General features: G+C 44.2%; 1 protein-coding gene across 3 annotated transcripts in view; it reads left to right on the top strand.

The window, feature by feature from the left end:
- GOLGA1 (golgin A1) overlaps positions 1 to 17,882 on the top strand; it is a 56,836-nt gene that overhangs the window by 18,419 nt on the left and 20,535 nt on the right. For all 3 annotated transcript variants that reach the window (XR_005792708.1, XM_040482301.1, XM_040482300.1), the window contains 5 exons: positions 5,512 to 5,637; positions 7,874 to 7,969; positions 11,095 to 11,190; positions 13,025 to 13,174; positions 13,680 to 13,775. Coding sequence is in view for 2 of the 3 variants with exons in the window: in XM_040482301.1 (XP_040338235.1) it covers positions 5,512 to 5,637; positions 7,874 to 7,969; positions 11,095 to 11,190; positions 13,025 to 13,174; positions 13,680 to 13,775 (564 nt within the window). In the remaining variant the exon portion in view is untranslated. The remainder of the gene's footprint in view (positions 1 to 5,511; positions 5,638 to 7,873; positions 7,970 to 11,094; positions 11,191 to 13,024; positions 13,175 to 13,679; positions 13,776 to 17,882) is intronic.

Here is a 17,882-nt window from a genome sequence, read left to right as displayed (position 1 = left end):
ACTACAGGATATTGTGGCATCTTTTAATGGCATCAGATTAGCCTTGGGGGTCAAACAAGTATTTCCTTTGAGGAAGTAACACTTCAGCTGCGGAGGGGGAGAGACAGTGGGAGAGAATTTTAAGCAAGGAGCAGTATGAACCAGAAACCCAGAAACCTTGAGGCAGGAAAAGGATTAGCACATTCAGGGAACTGGAAGAAAGAACACAGAGGAGAATGGAGGATTCTCCTCCATTGCTACTACAATGGACCTACTTGCTACTGCAATGGATGTAGAAGAGGAGCAAGAGAAAAGTTTTGGTGATGGTTTCGGGTTTCTGGAGTGATTGACTGAGTGGCTGATAGTGTCAATCATTGGGCGAAGATCACCAGAGGAAGGACAGTTTTATCATGAAGATCATGAGTTTGGAGTCCATTGTTTTGTTTATCATTATTGAGTAGATGTAACATTTACAAAGATAAGTAAGGTAGAGAGTATAACAAGTCAGTGAACCCCTATGTAGCTAACCCCCGGGTTAAAAAGAGTAATATGTTTATCTTTGAGGTTCCCCATGTGCTATTCACTGTTCCATCCCATTCCTTTTTCTTTTTTTTTAATTTAATATTTTTAAAGTTTATTTATTTATTTTAAAGTTTATTTATTACTTATTTATTTTGAGAGAGAGAGAGACAGAGTGAGGAAGGGAGGGCAGAAAGAGGGAGAGACAGAACCCCAAGCAGGCTCTGGGCTGTCAGTGCTGAGACTGATGTGGGGCTCGAACCCACAAACTGTGAGATCATGACCTGAGCCAAGATCGAGTAGGATGCTTAACCAACTGAACCATCCAGGCACCCCTCCTTTTTCTAAGTAAACACTATCTAGAAACTTCCATTAGTTTTATAGAACAATGGAAGAAACTTCCATTTTGTTTTATAATTTTACCATTATTTTATCCCTAAACAGTATATATCTTCTTTTGTTTCTCATGCATGTTAAAATTATATAAATCATCGTGTAGGTATTCTTCTAAACCTTGTTTTTTGTGCTCAACATTGTATTCCTAAAAAACTTTCATATGGGTACATGCTGCTGTAACTTGTTCTTTTCTCAGCTACATATTATGAAGTTACCAAATTTATCCATCTTCTTGACAGTCAACATTGGGGTATTTCTGGTCTTTTGCTCTCACATACAAGGCTGCTATGAGCTTTCATCCACCTGTGCAGGTTATTCTAGGGCATATTTAAGATATGGAAAGTTTGGGGGTTTTTGGCTGGCTCAGTCAGTGGAACATGCCACACATTGGGTGTAGAGATTATGGGACATCTTAAGGGACATCTGGGTAGCTCAGATGGTTAAGCATTCGACTTCAGCTCAGGTCATGGTCTCACAGTTCGTGAGTTCAAGCTCCTCATCAGACTCTGTGCTGACAGCATGGAGCCTGCTTGGGATTCTCTCCCTCTCTCTCTGCTCCTCCCCTCCTTGTTCTCTCTCTCTCTTTCTCCCTCTCCCCCTCCCTCTCTCTCCCTCTCTCTCCCTCTCTCTCCCCCTCTCTCCCTCTCTCTCTCTTTCAAAATGAACTTAAAAATATTTTTTAAAAAATTACTTTTTGTATTTGTTGCTGGCCTATAGAAATATTATTTTTGTATATTGTTTTGTACAACTTATTAGCTCTTATTAAGCTTAATAACTAACATACAGATGTTTTTTAGTTTCTTAAATAGCAGTCATCTGTGAATAATGATGGTTTTGTTTGTTTCAAATTCTTATACCTTTTATTTCTTTGTCTTACTCTGTTTGTTTTCTTATTGTTGAATTGTAACAGTTTCTTTTACATTTTGGATAGCACTTCTTTATCAGATGTGTCTTTTGCAAATATTTTCTCTAGTCTGTGGCTTGATTTCTTATTCTCTTGACATTGTCTTTAGCAGAGTAGACATTTCTAATGTTGATGAAGTCTGTTTATCAATTATTTCTTTCATGCATCACACCCTTGGTGGTATATTTAACAAATAATTGCTATCCCCATGGTCACCTAGGTTTTCTCCTTGTGTTATCTTCTATGAGTTTTATAGTTTTAAGTTTGACATTTATAGCTGTGATACAATTTGAGTTAATTTTTATGAAGGTTGTAAGGTTTGTATGTCTAGATTCATTTTTTTTCATATGGATGTCCCATTTGTTCCAGCACCATTTGGTGAAGAGGCTGTCTTTGCTTTATTGTATTGCCTTTGCTTCTTTGTCAAAGATCAGTCAAGTTATTTATGGGCATCTATTTCTGGGCTCTCTATTCTGTTTCATTGATCTATTCTTTTTTTTTTTTTTTTTAATTTTTTAAAAAATGTTTTTATTTATTTTTGAGACAGAGAGAGACAGAGCACAAGCAGGGGAGGGGCAGAGAGAGAGAGAGAGAGAGACACAGAATCTGAAGCAGGCTCCAGGCTCCAAGCTGTCAGCACAGAGCCTGACGCAGGGCTCGAACTCATGGGCTGTGAGATCATGACCTGAGCTGAAGTCGGACGCTTAACCAACTGAGCCACCCAGGCGCCCCAATTTGTTCTTTTACCAATATCATCCTGTCTTGATTATTATAGTTTCATAGTAAGTCTTGAAGTCGCGTAGCATCAGTCTTCCAACTTTGTTCTTCTCCTTCAGTATTGTGTTGGCTCTATTGTGGGTCTTTTGCATCTCCGTATAAATTTTAAAATCATTTTGTTGATATCCATAAAATAACTTGCTGGGATTTTGGTTGGTATTGCATTGAATCTATAGGTCAAGTTGGGAAGAACCGATATCTTAACAATATTGAGTCTTCCTATCCATTAAAATGGACTCTCATTCCATTTATTTAGTTCTGTTTTGTTTTTTTATTTCATCAAAGTTTTGTAGTTTTTCTCATATAGGTCTTGTACATATTTTATTAGACTTATACCTGAGTATTTCATTTTAGGGTGCTAATGTAAATGGTATTGTGTTTTTAATTTCAGATTCCACTTTTTTATTGTTGGTACATAGAAAAGCAGTTGACTTTTGTATAACAACCTTGTATCCTGCAACCATTCTATAATCACTTGTTATTTCTGGGAGGGTTTTTTTTGCCAGTTTATTTGGATTTTCTACATTAATGATCATGTCGTCTACTAAGAAAGACAGTTTTGTTTTCCTTACCAACGTATGTACTTATATTTCCTCTTCTTGCCTTATTACATTAGCAAGGACTTTTTTTTTTTTTTTAATTTTTTTTTTCAGCGTTTATTTATTTTTGGGACAGAGAGAGACAGAGGATGAACGGGGGAGGAGCAGAGAGAGAGGGAGACACAGAATCGGAAACAGGCTCCAGGCTCTGAGCCATCAGCCCAGAGCCTGATGCGGGGCTCGAGCTCATGGACCGCGAGATCGTGACCTGGCTGAAGTCGGACGCTTAACCGACTGTGCCACCCAGGCGCCCCTAGCAAGGACTTCTAATACAATGTTGGAAAGGACTAATGAGAGGAGACATCCTTGCCTTATACCTGATCTTAGTGGAAAAGCTTTGAGTTTCTCATCATTAAGTATAATGTTAGCTGTAACATATAAGGTGTTGGGGGCCTGAAATAAAGCAGCCAGAGTGGAGGGGAGGATCCATGTAGGATATGGCACACAAGAAGACTAAACAGAAATTGTAACTGATTCTTTTTCTGTCCCTAATTTTGCCTAACACCAAAACTTGTTTGGTCTTTGGTTTTCACTATAAAGAGTCACCTATATATCTCAAGTTCATATTGATATGTAGTAGAATGAGTACAGGCTTTGGCTGCAGAAGACCTGAGTTTGAATCTTTAGTTTCACAATAAGGTGTGTGCTTTTAGGCTATTTTCTAAGCTTCAGTTTCCTTATAAATGGACACAGTGAGGGGTGGCCGTAAGGACCAGGGATGATGGGAAGTGCTTACTCACGTTCTGCAGACTATAGCTGCCACTGCTGCACTCTGCTATACTTTCTGATTATTGCATTATTAGTAAGAGACCCCTCATGATTGGTCGTCATGGCCATACTGTTTTTTCTTTCTCTCTCTCCCTCTGGCCAGACATCTGAGTCACAGACGTGGGAGTTGTCTTTACCTCTTTTCCCGGCTTTATGGTCATGCTGAACTTGTCCGGCACCTCTTTGCATGTGCTGTTCTTTACCCAGAATGCTTGTTCCTCTTTCACTCCCCTTCTACCTGATCTGGATACGCCTGATGTGATTTCCCCCGTTAATCCCTCCTTTCTCTGATATCTCATAGCACCTTATATGTCCCTCTGTTGCAGTATGATTGTATTGTTTTATAATTGATTGCATGTGTATGTGTCTTCACCACCAGCCACCATCTGTGGATCAGGAACTGTGTCTGGTTGTATCCTCAGAAGGCAACATATGGTATAGACTTGATAAAAGTTTATTGAACTATGGAACCTTGAATCCATGCTTCAAACTTCTCCTCTACTACCTATGCCATCACCCCTGTGAGACTGTAGAATGGCAAGTGTTTCTTCCTAAAACCCTAAGCCCAAGTTGCTACATTTTATTCTGAGGAGAGATTGACTGGGTTCTAAGCTGAAAATGAAAGTCTGTAGCTTGAAATGGAGCAACAGAAGCATTAAGTAGGGGATTTTGAGGAAGCAGAGTATCCGTGAGGATGTACAAGTCTTCATAGTAAGATGTTGATGCTGTACGAACTTTTTTTGAAGAGAGGAGAATGGGCAACCTCAGTGAATACAAGGACCACTAGGGATCTAAGAACTTGTGTGTTCAAAGTTTCCTGGATCCTCTGTTGAACCAAGTCCCAACCCGTTGCCACCACCACTAACTACCATCATTGCTAAAGGGATAGACTGAAAGGAGGATAGCTGTTGGTCTGGGGCTAGGGTGTGAGATGCACAATGGATCTGCCCTGGTCCCTGTGCTGGGAGACCAGGGTGAATGTCATCCTGTGTTTTAGAAGTTCTCTCTTAGGCCTTCATTAAGGCAGCTATGTTGGCATCATTACTCCTTCATCCAGCCCCATTGGCCAGAAACATTGTTCTCTTTGGTCGTTTGTAGAGCTTATGGGGTCCTTCTTGAGTGGGATTAGCTCTGCCAAGTTCGGCATGTGAGCTAAAATTGTTGTGGGCCCTATTGGACTCTAGATTAATAGGACTAAACGTGTGCTTGATGAGAGTAAAAGGTTGTACATCATGACAGTATAATCTGATTGTCTTAAAAAGGAGGCGCATCTTCTCGGCGTCCTGGGTGCATTCCACTAAGGGAATAGCCTTGTTCCTTCCCGCATTGTCAATTGCTTACGTTGTATAAACGATTGATTACCTCTTGCGGTGCTCAGTCTGAACCAGTGCCTGGGTGGTGCTGGCTCCTGATCTTGCATCTTCTGTGTCCCTTTTCAAGGAAGATATCTTGGCTGTTTGTTCTTCTGAGAGGCAGTTGAGAACAGAATTTCGGGGAAACATAATCCAAGAGGAGACAGGAAGTGGGAGAAGGGTCATGGAGTAACGTAATCTCTGCTTTCACTTGCAGGCCACTGCTGATACTCAAGAAAAAGAAAAACTCATCACACACTTGCAGGAGAAAGTCTCATCCTTGGAGAAGAGACTAGAGCAGAACCTGTCAGGAGAAGAACACGTGCACGAGCTCCTGAAAGAGGTAGCTGGCTCTGTTAGGGCAGCCACTGCTGGGAAGGGAATGGTAACACCGGAGATTTCATGCAGTCACAAAGCTGCAGGGCCAGAGTCCACAAGCAGCCGGTTGGGAGAGCGCTCTCTCCAACTTTTGATTGTCCTGCTTCCAGCAAAAAGCCCTGTCACCCATGTGTACCATGCTTCATTCAGAGATGCTTGTGAATGAACAGCATCCCTCCCACTCGCCAATAAACTCCACCGGTGATATATGCCACTTGGGCTATCTTATCTTACCGCCCTGTTCTCTTCCACCCTTTTGCACTTTCCGGTGGCCAAGGAAAATTTTTACCATCTGCCTGTGATGTGAACAAGAATGGCCTTCAGCAGTGAGGGGACTCTCCTTCGCTGAGGGAGGCTGTTGAGCGGACTGGCCTTTTGCCCAGTGGTGTAGGTGAACTCACTTTCTCATCAGGCCTGAGCCCACTGTCTGCCCATATCCTACCCCTCCTTCCCTTTGTATCCCAGTGACTGGCCTCACCATGACAAAGGTGGCACGGCCAAGACCTTGGGCCCAGATTAGACCCTCCCTGTCTGTCTGCACTTAGTTTCAACTAAATATCTCCATCTCCACTGCCACCGTCGTCCTTCATGGCTTCCAATTGCTCTAGCTGAATTCATATCGGAAGTCTCCAGCCTGCCCTACCCAAAATAAGTCTGTCCTTCACCCCTGACAGTCTTCCACGCTCCCTGCCTAACTGATATTCCTGACTGCCTCATTCCCTTAACCATTTTCCCCAGCTCCCCTGCAGTCTACAAGTGTGTATACCCTGGGTTCTGGAGTGTATTGATTTCTAGAATCAGACTGCATAGGTTTGTGTCTTGCCTGTTCTACTTACCAGTTTGTGACTTAGAGCAAGTAACTTAATCTCTTTGTGTTTGTTTTCTCCTCTTTGAAATAGGGTTGATAATTGTACCAGACAAATAGAATTGTTAGGGTTCAAGGAGTTACAGTATGTGAAGTGCTCAGAATGAAGCTCTAGAACATAAGTCTCAATGTATTTCAGCTGGTAATATTATAATCATTATTGTTGTGCCATCATCATCATTATAAAGCTTAGTGTGCATAGATAGGAGTTACTTGGGGAGTTTTTTTAAAGTGTATATTCCTGCCCACAGATAGCCTGTTTTCAGTAGGCCAGGTGTAAACCTCCAAGTTTAACAGCCAGGTACCCCTCCGCCAATCAAGTTAGTCTAATGCCAGTGTTTGGACAGCCCCACTTTAAAATATATTGCCTACAGGGGTGCCTGGGTGGCTCAAGGTTGGTTAAGCATCTGACTTCAGCTCAGGTCACGATCTCATGGTTTGTGAGTTTGAGCCCCACATTGGGCTCTCTGCTGTCAGCACAGAGCCTGCTTCGGATCCTGTGTCCCCCTCTCTGCCCCTCTACAGCTCTTTCTCTCTTAAAATACATAAATACACTTAAAAAAAAATACATTGCCTGCAAAATTAAATTCAGTCTCCTTTCTGCAGCATAAAAAGCTTCTCATGATCTGGTCCTTTGCCTGACTTTCTCGTTTTGTTTCTTGACCTGAATCTACCATTGCTTTAGCTTTTTGGAAGTTGTAGTTCCCTGAGTGTCCCAGGCTATTTCATGACTCCACTGACCTTCCCTCTGCCTGGGTGCTCCCTCCCACCCCTGGCCACCTGTGAATTAGGAAGCCACCCACTTTCCTGAGGCGGCGAGTGTCCTGCACAGGGCACCTCTGTGGGTACTTACTGCACTCTGTAATCTTCTTGTTAGTCTTTTGCCCCAGCCTCAAGGACTAAGGACTGTGTCAAATTTATTGCATACTTCTTTTTTATTAAATTTTAATGCTTATTTATTTTTGAGAGAGAGAGAGAGAGAGAGAGAGCACGAGCCGGGGAGGGGCAGAGAGAGAGAGAGAGAGAGAGAGAGGGAGACACAAAATCCGAAGCAGGCTCCAGGCTCTGAGTTGTCAGCACAGAGCTCGACACAGGGCTTGAACTCGGGAACAGCGAGATCATGACCTAGGCCAAAGTCGGATGCTTAACTGAGCCACCCAGGCGCCCCTCTGTGTATACTTTATGTAATGTGAAATTTATCTCAATCAGCCCTTATTTTTGTTAATGCATTTGTGTCCTTTGTGTCTTGCACAAATCACAGTATATTGTAGGTATCGGTGAGTATTTATTCAGTGGGAAAATGACTATTTTCTTATACTCTTCCTTCAACTTACAGAAAACAGTTGCTGAGCAGAATTTGGAGGATACCAGACAGCAGCTCTTGGCAGCCAGAAGCAGCCAGGCCAAGGCCATGGACCTCCTGGAGACTCGGGTACTAACCTCACTCTTAGTGATTCCCATGTCTGGGTGGTAACCTGGTTGGATGACGTGGTTGTGGGAGAATCCCCTGGGGTCAGAGGTGTTTTCTTCTTTTCTTTTGTAATGTTTATTTTTGATAGAGAGAGTGTGAGCAAGGAGGGGCAGAGAGAGAGGGAGACACAGAATCTGAAGCAGGCTTCGGGCTCTGAGCTGTGAGCACAGAGCCCGACACGGGGTTCAAACCCATGAACCACAAGGTCATGACCCGAGTGGAAGTCAGACGCTCAACTGACTGAGCCACCCAAGCACCCCAAAAGTTTTCTTTTAAAGGGACTGTTTTGGATCTTACTTACACATGGTTGAGTTAGTCATTTTCTTCATTCTTGCCACATTGCCACCGTTGTTCCACACAAAATTGTTCTCATTTGTTCATTCCCTTTTATCCCCAGTCCCTTCCTTCCCACAGGAAGCCATTCTAATGTGGTTAATAGGGATCCTTTTGTTGTTGGGTTACCTTAAAATTGGTGACCTTGTTTTGTGTGCATGTGTGTTAATTTATGTGAGTGATGTAGTTCCACATCCACTGTTCCTTTCACCCGCCCCATCTTCTGGCTGTGTCCACTGGATTGCGCTCACTACACCACATTGCAGTCATCTGCCAGGCGCTGGACGTCCAGATTGCCACCTTCTTCCTGTCACCACAGAATACATGGCAGCAAATAGCTCTGTCCTTGTCGCCTTGAGGGTAGAGAACGCATATGACCTAATGTGACTAAGTAGGACAAGAATGTTCCTACAAGGGCTGCGCTTGGCTCTACTCCCCCAGCATGCTTGAAGGGGTCCTATACCTGCTTTGCTGCCTTTTCCAGCCATTTATTTATGTGTTTATTTTGCCAGTTTAATGGCGTGCGAAATGGTGGAAAGGGTAAGGGATCTCTGTGGAGCCTCTTTCTTAAGGGCACTAATCCCGTCCTGAGGGCGGAACCCTCAGGACTTGAGCGCCTCACCTCCCAAAGGCATCACCTGAACACCTCACCTCCCAAAGGCATCATCACCTCCTGTCACCATCACATCAGACATTAGATTTTCAACATGAATTTGGGGGACACAAACATTCAGACTATCACAAATGCTTAGCTCATTTAAAAAAAATTTTTTTTAATGTTTATTATTTTTGAGAGACACAGACAGAGATAGAATACAAGCTGGGGGAGGGCAGAGAGAGAGGGAGACACAGAATCTGAAGCAGGCTCCAGGCTCTGAGCTGCCAACACAGAGCCCGATGCGGGGCTCAAACTCACGAGCCATGAGATCATGACCTGAGCTGAAGTGGGATGCTCAACTGACTGAGCCACCCAGGCGCCTGCTTAGCTCATTTTAAGAATCTTATTTCCTGATAAAAATATTCAAAGGTGTATTTTTTTCAGCACAGCTTTGTTTGCTTTATTAGAATTCATTTCTATTTCTGAATTTCTATTTTTTATTGCAATAAAATACGTGACATAAAATTTACCATTTCAATATAGTTTCTAGTGTACAATTAGTGGCATTAAGCACATTCAGACTATCGTGTATCCACCACCACCATCCGTGTCCAGAACTTTCTCATCGTCTCAAACTGAAATTCTGTCTGCATTGAATACTAACTTGCCATTCTCTCCCACCCCCAGTCCCTGGCAGCCACCATTCTACTTTCTATCCCTATAAATTTGACTACTGTAGAAACCTCATAGTAGTGGAATCTTACGATATTTGTCCTTTTGTGTCTGGCTAATTTCATTTAACATATGGCCTCAAGGTTCATTCATGTTGTAGCATGTGTCTGAATTTCATTCCTTTTTGAGGCCAAATAAGCCAGGGTTTTGTTGTTTTTTTTTTTCAGTTTTTTTATTTTAAGTAAACTCCATGCCATGGAGGCTCAAACTCATGACCCCAAGATCAAGAGTCACATGCCCTCCTGCCTGAGCCAGCCAGGTGCCCTGAGGCTGAATAAGCCTTTTTAAAAAAGGCTTTCATTCTTTTTTATGTCTGTACCACATTTTGTTTATCTATTCATTTGTCGACGGACATTTGGGTTATTTCCACCTTTTGGCCATTGTGAATAATGAACATTAGTGTAGTGCTGTGAACAAGGTTTTTGTGTGAGCTTTTACTTTGATTTCTGTTGGGTTTCTGTCTAGGAGTGGAATTCCCAGGTCATATGATAACTCTGTGCTGAACCTCTTGTGGATCTGAATCTTTCTGGAGCTCTGCCTCTGAGTTGGGACCTGAGTAGATCCTTTCTGAATTTAGGAGTTTAAAAAGCTAGGTTTCAGTTCTGGCTCTACCATTAATAAAATTTGTGATATTGGACAAGTAACGCTGTCCTCATCTGTGGAAATAATGCTGTTCTCAGGGAGTTGTTGCAGTTAAATCTTACATGTGAATATGTATAAGGAGCCGTGAGACCTAAAAATATCCTCCGCCCATGGGGTACCTACCTCTCCGTGACAAAGCTGCAACCTTCCTTGTGTTTGTTTTCATGATAAGCTTCCTCAAGGTCAAATGTTATTCAGCGAACAAGAGGACTTTATAAGGGAAATTGGCAAAGACAGCTCAAATCAGATAAAAATGGCCCGTTGGAAGATCTGGCTCTGCGGACAGGGTGTCGTCCCATCTGCGGGGCCGGCCTAGTGTCCTAGTGCGGTGCCGGGTACACAGTCAGACTCGGTTGACGTCTGTAGAATGAGTGAAAGTTTGTACGGTGAGCAGTCATCCCACTTCCTGGAATCTGTCGTAAGGAAGTGGCTCAAACCAGGTCAAAAACTGTCGAGTGAAGACGTTAACTGTCTCAGACAGAAAAGCAGGAAACAACGTGAGCGCCAGCACAGGAGGCAGTGGGTCAGTAGATTGTGAAACATCCCTTAAGGAAATAATCCAGGTTTTCAAGGCTACATTGAAACACAAAAGGAAACTTGAGTGAAGAGGAAAAATACAAAGTTTGCCTAGAATTATTTTTTTTTAAAAAGTCACAAAAATAGACTGGAGGACAAGAATGGTAGAATAGTGGTAATGATATTTAAACGGATTTGATTTTTAAAGCCATTTGTTCCCACCCTGTGACTTCTTCTGAATGAAGACGCTCCCTTTCCCCCTCAGGTGCAAGAGCTCGAGCACAGCTTGCAGGCTTCTGAGGAGAAGCTGAAGCACAGTGGTGACGTTGTGGCGGCTCAGGAAGCTCAGATTCGGGAGCTAGTAAGTGGTGGTTGTGGCTGCTGGGCTCTAGGCCCTTGATGCTTGCTTGCCCTTTATGCCTTTGCAGTCACCCCAGACTCACCCTGGTGAGGTGCTAGGACCTGACCTCAGATACGCTTGTTGAACTGGGTGTGAGCAGGAGGGCAGCTGTGGTAGAGGGAGTCCGGACGCACCACGTACTGAAGGATCTGAGTTACCCAAGGAGGGAGGGACTGGCTAATTGCCATCTGATGGCTGGCCGCGGGGCCCGGCCTAGTTCTGGGACTATTAGAGGCGGTAACTCTGCCGGCAGTCAGACCTCAGCTTGCGGCCAGAACTGAGGAGAACTTGGCAAGGGGTTTGGCCAACCGTTGCAGCCCCAGGTGGGGTGTTGAGTTAGGAGCGAGAGAAACGAGAGCATTATTTATTGTATGTTGGCCATGCCAGTCACTGTGCTAAGTATTCTGCACGTGTTGTATTTAGTCCTTGCTATAGACCTAAGAAGTACGTACTATTCTCATTCCCTAGAGGAAGCTGGTTCAGAAAGACTGGGTCACTAACCCAGTGGTCATGGTCTCCCTGCTGGTAAATGGCAGAACCCGCATCTTTTTTCAGTCAGAGCCCTTGTTCGTCGTCACTGTACTATACAGACCGTCCATGATTTATAATGGCTCAACTTAAGGATTTTCAGCTTTATGAGATGAGAAATCAGTACGCACTGAGTAGAAACCATACTTCAAATTGTGAAGTTTGAGCTTCTCCTGGGCTAAAGGTGTGCGATACAATATTCTTCCTCGATACCAGACTGTGGTGGGGAGCCGCAGCCCCTGGGCAGACTTTCTGTTTGTCACTTTCAGTGCAGTATTCAGTAAATTACAGGAGATATCCAACACGTTAATATAAAACAGACTTAGCCCAATTGTAGGCTAATGTAAGTGTACTGAGATGCATTTATTTATTTATTCATTTATTTAATTTTATTTTATTTTGAAGTAATCCCTACATCCAGCATGGGGCTTGTACTCACAACCCTGAGATCTAGAGTCACGTGCTCCACCAACTGAGCCAGCCAGGTGGCCCTCTTTTTTTTTTTTTTAAAGTAGCCTAGACTACTTTATTAATTTGTTAATTTTATCTATTTATCTTAGAAAATGCAGGTGAGCAGGGGAGGGGCAGAGAAAGAAGGAGACAGAGAATCCAAAGCAGGCTCCGTGCTATCAGTGCAAAGCCCGATGTGGGGCTCAGACTCACAAATCGTGAGATCATGACCAAGCTGAAATCAGTCATTCAACCAACTGAGCCACTCAGGCGCCTGTGGCCTAGCCTACTCTTAATGCTCAGAACTGGGGTACCTGGCTGGCTCAGGCCGCAGAGCATGCAACTCGTGATCTTGGGGTTGTGAGTTCAAGCTCTACGTTGGGTGTGGAGATTACTTAAAAATAAAATCTTTAAAAAGTAAAGTAGGCTAGGCTGAGCTATGATGCTTGTTTTGACTTAATACCTTCAATTTACGGTGAGATTGTCGGGTTGTAACCCCATCGTAAATTGAGGAAGATACATATTGCCTCCCCAAGAAAAGCCTCAGCCATAGAGGGCAGTACCAAGTAGGGTGAAGGAGGGCTGTATCTTAGGACTGACTGGTGCCCTAAGCTGTCCTCCCAGCACCAAGACCAGTCCCAGACTCTAGCTCCTGAATAGGCCAGGGGTGCCCGGCAGGGCTGCAGGTGGAGACCTCAGCAGCGCCCAGGCCAGAGAGCAGGAAGGAGAGTTGTTTCCACTGGACACCCATCTTTGGGTCACCAAGGGACAGAACGGATGAGGTCCTCACTGTCACCATGAATACTGTCCTCTGCAGGCCGCCGCAAACAAGGAGAGCAGCCAGGCACGGCAGCAGGTCCTCGCCCTGGAACGGCAGTGCATGGAGCGCGTCCACACACTGGAGACCCAGCTCGCTGCCCTGGAGAGCTCCCGGGTGGCCGACCAGACCGCCGCAGAGCGGGAGGTGGTACGTGAGGAAAGGAGTGAGCTTTGTGAGCACCAGGTTCACACGTTGCTGGGCCGCCGGGTTGTTGACAGGAAGAAGACCAGCCTCCCTCTCAACAGAGAACCACTCTTTGGAGCAGTTTTTATCTTTCCATCGAGACACCTGCTCATGAGAATGGATGTAAAAAGGCTGCTTTTTATAAAACCCCAAACAGATGGGTTTTCTTTTCTTCTGGGCTGCGCAAGGACTTGTGCTTCCTGACCAATCCTGTCAGCCTCCTCCCCTCTTTCTGCAGTGTTCTTGTTCCTCCCTCATGGCTTCTCCCTCTGATTCCTCACCGTCAGAGTCAAGTGCCATATTTCTTCTCGTGAGGAGGGTAGCTGAGAATTTTCCATTCTCCTCTCCCACCCCTGCAGGGACACAGGAGGTGGGGTGCATTTGTAAAGGTTCCATGTCTGTAGGACTGTGCCCAGGGGAGATAGGGAAACGCCCTTTTCGTTTTATGTATACTTTTCTTAATTTGCAGAGAGAACTGGAGCAAGAAAATGCAGCCCTTAAAGAAAGTAAGAATGAATGTGAACGTTCGTTGCAACACCACCAACTTGAACTAAAGAAGCTCAAGGTATTTATCTAACGGCGTCCATGTGTCACAGCAGTGGCCCATCTTTTATACGTGTATTGGGAGCAGCCCAGTGAAAGTCCTGTACTCAGAGTGGAGAAGGCATGAACTGGCATTTGTTCAACAGTCCCTTAGACATTTGTTAGAAATCTCACCTCATTAAGTCCTGTCGTGATCCAGGGTGGAGGAGGAATTATGCTCACTGTGCAAGTAACGTCATTGAGGCTCCACGTATAAGTAATTCGTCTGAGTTCCACAGTTAGTTCCAGGTGGTGCTGATCTGACTTCATGCATCCAGCCCTTCCTCTGTGTCATTGTCAGCAGCTTTCTGAAAGGCATGCTGTCAAACCACTGGTGGTGTTGATCGTTCCAGCGAGATTAGCAAAACAAGGGTTTAACTTGTCGTAAGGACCCCATCTGTTTATGTCGGAGACCACATGTAGAGATGAGAAACAGTCTGCTGGATTGTTACCCTTTCCCTTCTGAGAACTTGATTCTTTAATCAGATTCTTTAATCAGACGTTGCCCCCTTCACTCCCTGGACGTAACTGGATGTAGAGAGTTTCTGCCACTTTCTTACAGGCCTCCAGCCTCCTCTGGCCCCGTTCGTAAGAGCCCTTAGATGCTGGATCATTGCAGTACTTGCCCAACTTGGTCACGACACAAAGATCTTGTGGATCTTTTGGCAGAGACCTTCTCTGAGAACACCCAAAGCTGTGGGTCTGCATTAAGTAAGCTTTCAGTAATAGTCTCTGCTAAGTTAGGTGCTAATGATGTAGTGCTGTATCGTGGGAAACGTGTACTTTGGTGGCAGATATTTTTTCATGCATTCCTTCAGCAAACAGTGGAGTACCTGTGGGCTCTAGTGTAGGTGCTGGCATGTGGCATTGAGCAAAACAGGCAAAATTTCCCTCCGGTGGCGCTTGTAACTAGAAAATGAACAACTGATAAATAGTCGTAAGTGCAGTGCAGAAAGTAAAGCAAGTGTGAAGGACAAAGAGGAGAGAGGAGAGGGCTGTAAGGTGGAGGTTAGGGAGGGCTCCCGTGATATTTGAGCAAAAGCTCTGAGTCATGAGAAGGGGCCAGCAATGTGAATGTTTGGGAAGGAAATACTCCAGAAGAAATAGCAAATAGAGGGGACAAAACAGAAGAGACTCCTAAATATGGAGAACAAACTGAGGGTTATGGAAGGGGTTGTGGGAGGGGGGATGGGCTAAATGGTAAGGGGCACTAAGGAATCTACTTCTGAAATCATTGTTGCACTATATGCTAAGTAATTTGGATGTAAATTTTAAAAAATTAAAAATTAAAAAAAAAGAAATAGCAAATAGAAAAGCTCTGAGGCAGGGACGCCTGGGTGGCTCAGTCGGTTGGGTGTCCGATTTTGGCTCAGGTCATGATCTCACGGTTCCTGCATCGGGCTCTGTGCTGATAGCTCAGAGCCTGGAGCCTGCTTCAGATTCTGTGTCTCCCTCTCTCTCTGCCCCTCCCCTACTTGCACTCTGTCTCACTCTCTGTCTCTCTGTCTCTCTCAAAAATAAACGTTAAAAAAAATTAAAAAACAAAAGAAAAACTTTGAGGCAGAAAAAACACTTAGTTCAGAAAACAGCACCAAGGCCAGTGTGGCTGCTGCTCAATGGGCTCAGGGACAAGAGGAGAGGAGCCAGGCAAGCAGACTTTGGGAGTTTTAAGCAAAGAAGTGATGGGAGAAGTCTTAAAATCATTATTCTGGTTCTTTGTGGAGCATATTCTGGAAAGGAGGCAAGTACAGAAGCAGGAAGTCCTGTTCAGAGGCTCAGATATTACATTGCTTACCATGTTTAAAGGCATAAAAGACAAAATCACAAATTTCAGCAGAGATTTGGAAACTGTACTAAATGGAAGCAGTTTTAAAAGGGAAACAAATTAGAGTGTGGGAGCTGGAAAGTGTAGAGCTGAGACCCCAATGCAGTAGGCACCCAAAAGGCACAAGGAGACTTTTGAGGGTAATGAGTATTTTCACGGTTGTTGTTGTGATGGTTTCACCATAAGCCATCACATTCCACACTTAAAATATGTGCAGCATAGTGTCAGTTATACTTCAGGAAAGTTGTTTTAAAAAATAATATGTTTAACAACAGATTAGCACTCATAAGAGAATTAGTGAGACAAAAGAAAAGGCAGAATGAAATACAGAAAAAACATGAAAAAAGACAGGATGCTGCAAGGTGTTTGATCACCTGTCAGTGGAGGCCCAGAAGGGAATGCAAATGTGAGGTCAAAGCAATTATTGAAGCAACAGTAGCTGAGAATTTTTTCCAAATAGCTGAAAGCTGTCAGTTCACAGGTACAGGTGTGAGAATTCTTACAAATCCAAATGGGATAAATGTTATTTTTCCTTTTTCTTTAAGTTTATTTTTTGTTTGTTTTTTTTTTCTGTTTTTTTGAGAGAGAGAGAGAGAGAGAGAGAGAAAGAGAATGCAAGCTGGGGAGGGGCAGAGAAAGACGGAGACACAGGATCTGAAGCAGGCTCCAGGCTCTGAGCTGTCAGCACAGAGCCCAACGCAGGGCTCGAACTCATGAACCTGGGCCCAAGTCGGGTGCTCAACTGACTAAGCCACCCAGGCACCCCTAAGTTTTTTTTTTTTTTTTAGTAATCTCTACACCTGATCTAGGGCTCAAATTCATGACCCCCCAAGATCAAGAGTCACATACTCTTCCAACTGAGCCAGGCAGGCTCTCCCAAGATAAGTTTTGAAGTCTGTACCCGGACACAGCATGGTAGTAGAACTATAAAAACCAATAAAACAGAAACGAGGAGTGGAAACCAATTAACAATAAATTTCATGTTAAAAAAAACAAAAACAAAAACCCAGAAACGAGGAATTAGTCACCAACAGATTTGCCCTAAAGGAAGTGTTAGAGAGCATCATTCAGGTGGAGGAAGATTCTAGATAGGAGGACAGAAGATAAAAGGCAATAAGAAAGAATAAAGGTACACAAAAAGAACCAGAAGATCTGTCCTACAGTGTGTCCATCACGGTCCAGTCAGGATAAAGGAACCAGACCCATTTATTGAAGTGAGAATTCGTGATCTCATGTAAAGTTTTTAGTCCAGCGCTGAAACAGGCAAAAGATACTGTGAAGGTAGCCACTGCAGAAACAGCTACAATTAAGGGAACAAAGCAAAGAAGGTTGAATTATTAAACTTAGGAATTAAGACAAAGGGCCCCACAGGTCTGGCACTTGGGGACCTGAGCAGGGGACGCTCCTCTGAGCAGGGGACGCTGTTGAGCGGGCGCTGGTGTGCTGGGGGACAGGGCAGCCAGTGAAATCAGCCCCGGGGGCTGGGGAACCTGCAGAGCGGATGCAGATGTGGCTGCGGGAAGAAATTGCCTTCTTGCCACCGCCAGGGCAGTGCAGACTGCTTGCAGAAGCGGACAGGAAGGAGCAAGGCTTTTGCTGTGTTCTCCTGCTTTCCAGTCTGCCTCGAGCTCCTCCTGTTGGCAGAGGCTCACATGGAACCAGCTGGACGAGCAGAAATGTCATTTGCAGAGCCTCAGACCAGATGTAGCATCGTCGCAAAGCAGAGGATGAAAGGGGCAGTGGGGCCGATAGGCGGGAATAAAAACTGGCGCACACAGGCTGTTTAGAAGTGTGGTTAATTTTCAAATGTTTGCGGAAGGTTCTCGATCTTGGATTTCTAGTTTAATACTATTATGATCAGATCATACACTAAATGATTTCAGCCCTTTGATGTTTACTGAGGTTTGTTTTATGGCCCAGCCTGTCATACAGAGTCTATTTTGGTAAATGTTTCAGTGCGCTGCTGCTGTGAGGGGAAAGCATTCTGTAAATGCTAATTAGATCAAGTTGGGTGATAGTGTTGTCCAAATCTTTTATGTTTTCTGATGTTTCTTTTTTGTCTCCTTGTTCCATCAGTTAGTAAGAGTGATGTGTTAAATCTTCAACTGTGATCACAGATTTGTCTCTCTCTTTAATCCTGCCGGTTGTCAGTCTTTGCCTCAGGTGTTTTGAAGCACTATTTTTAGGTGCAAAGCTGTTTAGACTGCTGTCAGGGAACACACTCCCAGGTGCAGGGAGCTGCCACACGTGGGTAGCCTGGTGGCT

This window comes from Herpailurus yagouaroundi, unplaced genomic scaffold (assembly GCF_014898765.1).
Source record: "Herpailurus yagouaroundi ecotype Mexico unplaced genomic scaffold, PumYag 160, whole genome shotgun sequence".
NCBI lineage: Eukaryota > Metazoa > Chordata > Mammalia > Carnivora > Felidae > Herpailurus > Herpailurus yagouaroundi.
The sequence above is the reverse complement of the archived record's forward strand: the minus strand, read 5'-3'. Positions and strand labels throughout refer to the sequence as shown.